Source organism: Meleagris gallopavo, chromosome 3 (assembly GCF_000146605.3).
Source record: "Meleagris gallopavo isolate NT-WF06-2002-E0010 breed Aviagen turkey brand Nicholas breeding stock chromosome 3, Turkey_5.1, whole genome shotgun sequence".
NCBI classification, from domain to species: Eukaryota; Metazoa; Chordata; class Aves; order Galliformes; family Phasianidae; genus Meleagris; species Meleagris gallopavo.
In genome coordinates, this window is record NC_015013.2 from 14316517 (window position 1) to 14327607 (window position 11091).

Here is an 11091-nt window from a genome sequence, read left to right on the forward strand (position 1 = left end):
AAAAAATACAATCTAGTTTTCCTTTGTAGTTCTGGCAGTCATTTGGTAAATATTCATGACTTACATATTTCTTCAGTGTGAATTACCTGATGTCTGTAATTAGTTACATGTATGACAAGAATTTTTTTAAGACTTTTGGAGAGGAGATGAAGAAGGGAAGTAGGAAGACTTTTTCCCAAAGAGGAAAAAAAACAGAAGAAAAAAAAAAGTACATGACAAATGTTCCTATCTTGGAACCTAGCTACAAAAAAAAAAAAAAAAAAAAAAATTCTCTCCATCAACTCAGTCACATTGAAGCAAATTCATAACATGGCAGAGGTTTCCTGAGGTTCTCCGTTTTTGCCACATCTGAAAATACTATATAAAAAAGGTGCAGTAGAAAAATAAGCCTGAGGTCAGGAACTGAAATTATTATTTTATAGACATGTTTAAAAAAAAGCTTATACACTAATCCTGCAACTTATGTTTGTCTAGTAATCCTAGGTATATTTGAGCTCCAGGTACACGTGAACTATTCCTCGAATTCTTCCTTTGCATTTAATACTGATTTGTAACTGAATTATACCCACGTTTCCAAGAATTCCACTTAACAGAAATTAACATACCTTCTATTTGTGGTACTTCTCCCTGAAGTTTAGCCTTGCTTGTGAAAGGTGCATTCTGTAGCACCAATGCAAATAATGATGGAATCAGTGACTGCAAAGCAGATAGATACATGTGTAGCTTATGTTCATCCAAACCGTGTTCTCCTTCCTGAAACAAATAGGACATTCAGTTAAAATTTTCAGTTTGAAGACATTTGTGATGAACTACCCAGAAACACTAATTACATGGTCTTTTATCCTGACCATTACTGTACTTGGCGTTACAATCCAAACACTCATGTCATTCTCAAGGCACTTCTCAAGAGAAGCCAGCAATATAATCATTGGCATTAAGTGATTCACATTACTGAACACACTGATACTCAGAAAGAGCAAATTTAGGCACGTCTTGGAAACAGGATTCCTTGGTCTCAAGGATCAATGCATCTGAAAACTGAATGAGTCAACTGTATTGTGAATTGTGTATTGTGAAAATAAGCATGTTGGTCAAATCATAAGAGTTACCCTACTTTCCAGAACTTTCCTGATATCTACCAAAATAAGTATGTGCAGCAAAACTGATGCAAAACTGCATATCATTTAACTAAACCATTCAACTACATCTTCTGTGCAATAAAGGCTGCACTTTATTAAAAGTGACACTATGTGACACAATTTAAATACAGGACAAATGCATTCAGAATAACAGGCACCATCTGGTCACGGGCCAGATGTTTTCTGAACTGTACATTAATTGGCTATGAAGCAATATACTATTAGAGAAGAATCTGATTTGTTCTTTTTTTTTGGTTTGTTTTCTTCCCCTATCAAAGCAAAGTTATAATCTCCAGAAAATTTCGCCCTCATAGAACTCATACATAATAAAGCTACAAAGAGAAGTCTCCAATGTAGAAATAGCTAAACACACACCCTGAGCAGTTTTTCAATTTTACTAAGCAGTGTAGGTATAAGATGGAACTGTAAGTTCCCCAGTTCTGTTGTCCAGGCAGCATAAGCAGGTAGAAACACTTGATGTGTTGCACTAACTACACGTTCTGAAGGGTCTCCTAAAGCTGAAAGCAGCAGTTCAAAGCCCTAGAAGAAATAACAGAAAATTAATTACTTTCCCTACAATTTATTCGAAGGATTACTACGCAAAGCATAGACAGACTAGACTTTTACACTAATAAAAAGTAAATCAAAACAGTACATGGAGGCCTCTCAACATGTATTCCTACCTTATCCATAAAGTTTAACAGTCACTGGTCCAATGATCCTGCTAGCAGTTATCAGAATTAACACAAACACGTTTTTATTTTTCCACTTTCAAAAACATAAGGAGAGGAAGGTAAATTCTTCACTTTCATGAATCTGAAATACTGCTAGCCAACATTAAGAAGAACTACAAGTAAGCTTTATTGTAGTAGATTAATCTGTTCACAAGTGATTACAACAAACTGGCTAACAGAGTCAGGTGGGCAATGAAGTGGAATATACTTGAATTACAAATTATTACAGAAACTTCTATGTGAGGCTCACATCTGAGATTCTAATGATATTTGAAAGCATACGCTCTCTTTTCAGCCTTAGTGACACAATAAAAAGCAGTATTAATACAAAACCATCAACATTTCAAGTATTCAGAAGTTTTTAATGTACAGTGTAAAACGATGTACCCTCCTATTCACAAAGTATACATAAAACACATTCCATACATACAGAATTCAACTCAAATTGTACCTGTTGATATTTGTCTGGATCATCAATATATCCCATAATGATGCCAAGGCTTTTGATCACAGCTTCTCGTACCAGATCTGCCTTGTCTTCCATTAGCATTTGTTGCAGCATGGAAAGTACCAATGAACTACGAATTTCTTTCTGTGTGTAAAGAAGAAAAATACTTGTTAAATCCAATGAAACAAGATATGCTGGTTTGTATCAATTTTTATAAATGATTTGCATTTCTATTAGTGCTTACAAACAACAATCCCTTTCAACAGCCACGAATCTCCTAATGAAAGACACACATTCAGCTGTGACAATAGTAGACAAAGGAAAATAAAGTGCTAGTAGGCTCATTAGAGTCTTTTGTTCTACTAAGCAAAGAACTGGAGTCTTTTAACTAACATGGAAGCATGGATATCAAAAATAACTAACAGCAAAACGCTACTATAGGCCCAGACTTGGCATGATTATTTAAAACAGACTCTTTAATCACTCCATTGCTAAATTTGAGAAGCATACTTTTAATTTTGGTTATTTTCATCTTCCTCTGAAACTTCAGATTCCAGTTTGTCACAGACTAATCTTTGCTACAGCTTTTGACTAGCAGTACTCTTCACTTTAAATATTTCACAGCATCTACAGAACTCCGTTACTGCATGCCAATTATTTTTTCAGTGGTGATTTCCTTGATTGATACTAACCACCTTTATTTCATTTTTACTGAAACTATGAAAATTTGCTCAAGCCATACTGGTCATTAAGACATTTTATAGCCAGACTAACTTGCCTTCCTTTGTTATAATTCACTTCCTCTTTACTGAATTTCATACGTGTGACAAAGTAGAACATAACGTTCCTGCCTATGTATAAGAACCACCTTATTTTAAAAAGCTAATGGATATTTAAGTTATGCAACAGATTTTAGCCTTGGTTTCACAGGAAGTATAAAGGGTCAGAATGAATACTTACAGGAAGGTAAGGTGCTAGTGCTCCACAAGATTCTGCTACCAGTAGCCGCCTCTCTGGGTATTTGTGGTTGATCTAGTGAAGAAAAAAAGAATGGCTATTTGCTTTGCAGTGACCAGTATTTAAAATGTGGTTAGTATGAACTACAATAGAAGGATATGTGTGCACCTCTTAGATAAACGTTAGCTGTGCCTGTAGAAGCTGCATACGCATAAGAAGCAGCCTCAAATTCTTGTACTGAGGCATAAAGGCAAGGCAGATACAGGCCTTCTCTAGTTGTCCTGTAAATGAGAGCTTACAATAAGAGAACATTCTGGGAAGCATATATGTATACGAACTAAAAATATTCATCTAAGAACTACAAGAGTGCCCTCTAGTGATGTGAGCCAACCATTGTAGCACAACTGCCCAGGTCTTGCTGATCAGTAAGGGTCAAAAGAGGACACAGGTACTAAGCCAAAAAGTATTTGCATTCTTTTAAAGTTCAGTTTCCAAGTCTAGACAAAGATGTCATGTTTCTAAGATGTGCCTGAAAACAGCTCCTGTTCTTAAGAACCTCTTGTTCCCATGCTGCCTGCCTCCCTTTTCCACTGAAAGGCCATATAAAAATTCTGCCTTGTTTTGAAAGAAGTTTACATCTTGGAAGTCAGCCTTAGTGGTCAGAGAGAGAGGAGAGCTACTGGTTGCACAATAAAACACAGGTGATATGTTTCAATATACTGCTAAGACATACTGACATACTGGAAAGAAAAAGGAAAGAAAGTACTCAAATTTCTATAAAGCTTGTCATTCAGAGAAAATTATTAGTCCATGAGAATGTAAACATAATGGTAAATTGATTATCAGTTCTTTTTCTTTGTTTTTTATTTGGCAGTATTGTATTTTTAGATGCCAATTACTTGGTTACAATTTCTTAGGAAACTTTTAGCATCCACAGACTAAACAGAGATGAGTAAGCCTGCATACATGTATAGCTGTGAAGAGCAGGTAAAAAAAATGGCGAAGACTAGCCTGATTATTCTGAGCTTCAGAACGTGTAGATAGAAGTGTAATATTTTCTGATGTCCTAGTCTTTTACATCTGTAAGTAGATTTTGACTGGGGCCCAACTTACTAAGCCCCTCATGATTAAGACATCATTGAAAGAAGGTAGAAAACTATACTGTATTTTTGAGTTCTTTCTACAATCTCAGTTTTGTGGCAATGAGATTCAGCTGGTATTTTACTAGAGAAAATGCTGACCTGGTTTCAGTACTGCAAACAAAGCCTGGCAAACTGCATGAAGTAAAAGCATGATGTCATATGGCTTGGCAGCCTGATAGGTGGCACTGATACAGATGGATCTGGTTTCTCCTGTGCATCAGCAATTATCATGAAAATGTTATGATGAAGATGTGCTCTTCCTAAAGTGAGATTAGTTCCTTTAAACTCTCTTTAAATCTCGTCAGAAGGACTAAGAAAACAAACTGTGGTTTATGTTCAACTGCTATAGGTCTTTTCTTTAATCAGTAGATATATCAGTCAAACATGTAATGCATCTAATTACACAAATGTCACACAAATTATGCATTTAATATGTAACTTGTGCAGTCAGAAAGCATTAAGTTTATTAAAGATTGAACGTCATTGCAAAACAGAAAGGGCTAAGTTATGCCAGTGGAGAAACAATAGACAAGTACCACAGCAGAAAGACACTAATCAGAGCAAGCATTACCACTCTTATCATGGCTTAATTGTTCAGCATCTTTTCGGCAATCAATTTCCTTTTCTTTCATTGCAGGAAAACAAAGATTTTTTTACGTGAACTCATGTTGGTCTCTTTCTGTATCGCAGATGAAAGAGAACGAGCTTTTCAGTTTGGTTGTTCAGTTATTTCTATTAATTTATTATACCTGTGGAAAAGGTCGCTGGGATTCTGGAACTCACATGTAAGCTTCAGACTTACATTACATTCATCTACAGGGCACTTATTTCAGACTACTTTGACCTTTAATTTTCTGTTATAGAATTTAAGCTGGCTGAAGTGTGGACACTGCTCCAAGGACTTATCACTTCAATATAAAATCAGTAAATGACATATTTGAATGACAGTGGAATCCCAGTGGTCTGGAAATGACTGTGTGAAATTTATAAACACTCCTGCTTGGCAATAGGTTGGGTAACACTGCTGACAAGTGCACAAATATCTGCATTTCAATATAACGCATGCAGGTATGTGACATGCAAGTAATTACACCTCCAGATAACCCAATCAAATGTAAAGCACAAAATAAGCTGTTACCTGTTCCCAACACTGTGGTAAAAGCTCAGCTTCTACACGTGTTGGTCCAACATGTCGGGCAAATGCCACACAACCGGTCAGTATCATCTGCCTGAAAACATAAATTAAAAACTTTAATCTGCTTACAATGAAAAGTTCTATGATATATGTGCCTTATCTCTTTATGTTAGGAAAAGGAGATACCATCAGGCAACAGGTAATCATTTAGATTCAAAATCTCACACCATACACATTGACTAAATCTCAAATTGAAAGCTGATATACTGTTCTCTGTTTTATGTGTCTTTTCCAGAAACTTGGAAGATCCGAAACTCCGTGAACCAGAGCTGAGAATATCGAATTTGGGAGTCTCTGAGCACTTATTTCCCAATATCTGGGTTTGAGAATTTGACTAAATCTCTGATTTACATCTTATTTCTGAATACTATGATTCACCATGCAATAAATGGATCTAAATTACTTAATACTACCTACTGCTTCTATTTAGAAGCATTCGTTGGTTTTAATAACTTTTAAAGTAACTTAATTCTTTCATGAAATGGTTTTGTAATATCCTAATGTGCAAGTTACTGTCATCTCTTCCAACATACTGGACTCTTGTCAGAAATCCTCTAAAGGAAGAAAATAATTAAAAACGAATGCAATTAACCAGCAATATCTATGATCACCTGAGTAATTTTATTTATATTCTTGCTTTTTTCTTAATTGATACAAGAAAACTTTCCTCAATTTCCTCAATTTGCAGGAAATCAGAGATATATGAATATATTTAATGTTTCAACAAATATTTAGGAGATAAGAAATACTGTTTCCAATATTATTTACTACTAAGATCCAAAAACCTTAAAATATAAGTTGACCCTATGACCAGACAATAAAAGCAGCTGAGTAAGAAACATACGAGGTGAAAAATCCCTCATTATTTTTCCCATTATCTTATCTACATTCAAGGTGCTTGAAGAACTGCCTTCCTCACAGGTAGCTATACATAAAATGAGGTTTTATTTATACTGCAGAGTGTAAAATTATACTAAAAAGTGGATGTATACTGAAAGATTAGAGACAGACCAATTTATTGCAAAATACATAAGGAAGGAAGTTTGAAGGGATGGGAGAATGTTTGTTTTTACACCCACTGAGGTAAAATGAGATCAAACTACAAGCATCTGCAAAACTGTACTTTGTGATATTTTAACTTCTATTTAATGAGTGTTTATTTTGCAAGGGTTTTTGAGTTTGTTATTACTCCTGTTAATAGGATTGGAATCATGTCAACTTTGCATGCAACTTACCAGTTCTATCTAGTTTTAGTACTTACATCAGAACGTAGATCAATTGTTTTAAATGGTAATACGTAGACTAAGACACTCATTTCATCATCTCTACAGTAAGATTAGAATACCACTGTGAGTTTGTTCATTATTACCTCATGGAAACTAAGTTATGATTAATCTGTTATCGTTTTTGCGTCATGTCTTAACTTCTAAATATTACTGCAGCTAATAGCATGCCCTTAAGGTTGAAAGGCAGAGATTCTGCTGGTTCTCTCTTAACCAGTAATACAATATATTCTATCAAAAAGAGATAAGTTCCTATCAGAGTATTTTCAAGGAGAAATAGTCTACCTAAAATATTTTTTCCAGAATTTAGAAGAAAAAAACAGAACAATTACTTATTTTTCTCCTCTCTACCACATGCAGAGAACTAGACCTTTGAACAAGATAAAAAGGTTCAGGGAAAACCAAATAGATGATTAGATAAGGCTCAAAAAATCAATCAAAATCAAAAGCTGATTTGTGATAGCAATATGGAGACAAAAGCTTATGGCAACTGCAAATTCTACGGCATACAAAAGAGATACTAAAGTGCCTTTGGTTTTTGATCTACATGCCTCACCTAATCCCATAACTGGGCAACAGAACATACTTTCATAATGTATTAATAGCAAATAGGAGGATACAACAATCATCTGAAATCTACTGCAGAAGAAGGGAAAGAAAATTGTTTTTACACTAAACCTTCTAAAAAATGTTTAATGAAATCTCCAAGTCAGGATTTTTTTTTGTGTTCTTTTTTTGCCCTGCTGATAAAGTTGGGAACTTTCAGATTTTACAAAAGTATTCAAAAATAACGTTTCAGATATTTTACTGTAACCATCCTAGAAGCATATGACAACCACTAGTACTTCAAAGGAAGGAAAGGGAGTCAAGTTCTCAGTGCTAGGTCATTGAAACAAAGTTTGTTAACACACAGCTACTGCAAAAATTGCAGCTTAGACTGCAGGAATATCTTTCTTGTTACTGTCATGATGATCCCTTTCGTTAACAAGATGCTGGAAGGCTTTCTTCAAATAGCTCTCTTCAGACTATGCACTTACAATCTGCTAAACAGGAAGATAAAGCAAGTCAGTACTACTCAGTAGAGCACTACTTTGCTTCATCAGTACAGAAAGCAAAGCAAAAATCAAGAATGAGACTAAAGGAACATGGAGGGAGTTAGAGCAGAACACAATTTAATAATTTTTAACTCTTTCTAGAGGTTTTGTTAAGTGGTTGTATGCACTGGTAAGCAATTCAATTTTATAATACCCAGTCCAGAGTCTTTTGTCACCCCTATATTTAAAGCTTGCTTACTAGAGTTTTCCATAGTATATTCTTAAGTTATGTGCATTTTGCATGATGGTATTATATAACCTATGAAAAGACATACTAGTCACACTAAGCATAATGTATTGACTTCATAAAGAGTGCTATTTCTACATATATTACCTGCAGATCTTCTCAAAAGGTCACGTATGTTTTGACCTTCTCATAGAAGACCCCAAAGTTAATCTGCTTTCTTCATGGCACCCTAGCTTCCAAAAACAATGTAATTGTCCAAAAAGAAATAAAACTATGACATATTTGTTCCTTTTCAGAAGAGAATTTTATATACATTTAGAAAATCCCAATAGTGCATTAATAGTGCAGAGGTTGAAAGTGGGCTTATTAAATGTAACAAGCATACAAAACTATGGCGAAATGCTACATCTGGAAGTGCCAAAATGTCTTTCACAGAAGCAAGTATAACACAAGCTTTCCACGTAAGCATTAACATACTTTATAAGCCAACTATTTATAGTAAGTAGAAGGCTTACTTTTATGTATTTATTATAAATGTGTCTCTTTTATTTAACACACTAAAAAAGTCAACTTTATATCATCTGCTACTTTAATGTAGAACATAGGCCTGTATGAGATGGCAAAAGGTAACTGAATAATGCTAAGAGCTTACTAACATAATTGTTCTGGTCATTAGATATGAATATTTTGGCTCATTTCATAGTGCACAAGACTGCTAAAACATTACCTAAACTTATTTAGATAAAAAGCAGGAATTAATAATATACTTTCACATAAATACATAACAAAATGACTGAAACGAGTTCTGAAAAAGCATTCTCTAAATTTTTTTCAAAATTTATCTAACTTTACAGAATGTTACTTATTCTTCAGTCAGGTGCTATGACTACACTAAAACAAACCACAAAATTTACCAATTACGTAAATTACGTTATGCATATATGGCATGTTCTGTCAGAATCCCTGGAATGTGTGACAGAACATTCTTCCCAAATTTCTAGAGAAAGCAAGTTAGTCTTAGATATAAATCTCTATTCACAACAAAGAATGAATGACTTGGAAGAAAAAGCAACTTGGACTTTCTTCTTTCTTAGCTGCTGGACATAACAAGCCCCTAAGCAGCTAAACAGGTAAATCTAAAAATCAACTTGATAGGCCACAGTCGTGTGACAAATAAACTACAAGAGATTACAAGTGAAATGCAACTTCCCTTCCCTCTCAATCACAAAATAATCTTAGCTTCACAGTCTGCATGGGACATTCAAAACATTTTAGTTAACAGCGGAATTTTCAGAAGAAAATTTCTAATGAATTTGAAGTGGAACGAGGACCACTTCTTGATGCAACTTCAATGGGCATGGTACTACTGCACTATAAGCTGCTTTTATTTATGCCAGAAGTTTTACCGTGGAAAAAATTTAGAAAAAGATCAGAACACTCAAGTTGCAGAGAATCTTCAAAAGAAACACTTTCCATTTATTTTATTCAAACCAGTTTTGTCTGAAGACAGAATAGAGCAACAGTAGATACAGATGCTTTGCCAAACGTCTCGTAATGAAAATAATGGAAGAGCTGTACATCTCCAGCTATGAAAAATCTTTTCACAATTAGTAAAGATGACACAACCAACTCATGTACTGTCTTTCAACCTTAAGGATAATCTTGCTAACAGGGGTATAAAATCAGACTTCTTCTGACTAAAAGAAATATCCATATTTATAAAACACAATAGAAAGTATTCTTCGTTCCAAAGTCTCAACTAAAGTAAAACAAAGCTCTTAACACTTGTCAAAGTTAAATAATTGCTTCAGTCTATTGAATTTTTACTCCTACCATAGTATTGAACTACAAATAGAAAGAATGCTATTTTTTCAAACTATTTTCCCACACTACACGTGGTAGTTAACTTACAACCATATAGATAAGTAAGATACACTAAGACAGCTGCTTTGATTCCTGTAAATACAGTCACTAAGAGTTATGATTTTAAAGCTTATTTTAACAGAGAACATCCCAGATCATCGTTAAGCAAAAGAAACATTACACTGCAGCTTACCTCATTCTTGAATTTCAGTAACTAGAAAGTACAGTTTATGAAAATGCAAAGTCTCAAAGTCCATACAAATTTGTAAACATCATAGCAGTGAAATAGCAGCTGAAGAGAAACCTAGTTAAAATCATACAATAATATCCAGTTTCTATTAGTTCTGTTTCTTTGACAAAGAAAAAAACGTTCTTTCTTGACCCGCAACACACAAATGCAAACACACCTTTGCTCATCATCTGGTCGTTTGATCAAATTGAACAGTATGTGTAGAAGCTGATCTCTCTCTTTGGGTTCGGGATGAAGGCAGGCTGTACACAGTATGAGTGGGATCAGTTCCTAAAAAGTTGCAGGTAGGGGAAAAGCAAAGAAAGTAAACATGCTTTGGGCGTATATTCATCAACGGCAAAAGAACTAAGAAGATTAATCTAGCCACATAAAATCAAAACAGTTAGAGAAGATGTCTTGGAGTCCTGACCACTTATAAAAGTAACCTGAACAAAGTGAAGGTCTGTGAAAGTTAGAATTATTTCCTGCTAGGAAAGATCTATATATAAACAAAAATTCTGCAAAAAATTACAATTAACATACGTGGGTCACTTTTAACCAGAATTAGAGGACCATGGTTTATGTTTCTCCACTACCTAATGAAGTAAGAAAGCTCCACAGACATCTACAGAACAAAGCTAACATGGAATTAAAGGCAAAATCACCAATTAAGCATGACAGTTTTGTGCACAAGTTTGAATAAGCACTGAGGAACATACATTGGTAAAGATGACTGCAGACAAATGTCCCCTATTTTGTGTTGACTGGGAAATATATAATTAAAGGTGTTCCTCTTGTTGGTTGTCTTTTTTTTTTTTTC

At 34.5% G+C, this 11091-nt stretch overlaps 1 protein-coding gene across 1 annotated transcript in view; it reads right to left on the reverse strand.

Moving 5' to 3' along the window:
- Positions 1-11091, reverse strand: part of RELCH (RAB11 binding and LisH domain, coiled-coil and HEAT repeat containing) — a gene marked incomplete at its 5' end in the record, with an annotated part of 72731 nt that overhangs the window by 22886 nt on the left and 38754 nt on the right. The window contains 6 exons of the mRNA XM_010708466.3: positions 606-753; positions 1515-1679; positions 2325-2465; positions 3282-3353; positions 5559-5649; positions 10450-10562. Coding sequence (XP_010706768.1) covers positions 606-753; positions 1515-1679; positions 2325-2465; positions 3282-3353; positions 5559-5649; positions 10450-10562 — 730 coding nt within the window. The remainder of the gene's footprint in view (positions 1-605; positions 754-1514; positions 1680-2324; positions 2466-3281; positions 3354-5558; positions 5650-10449; positions 10563-11091) is intronic.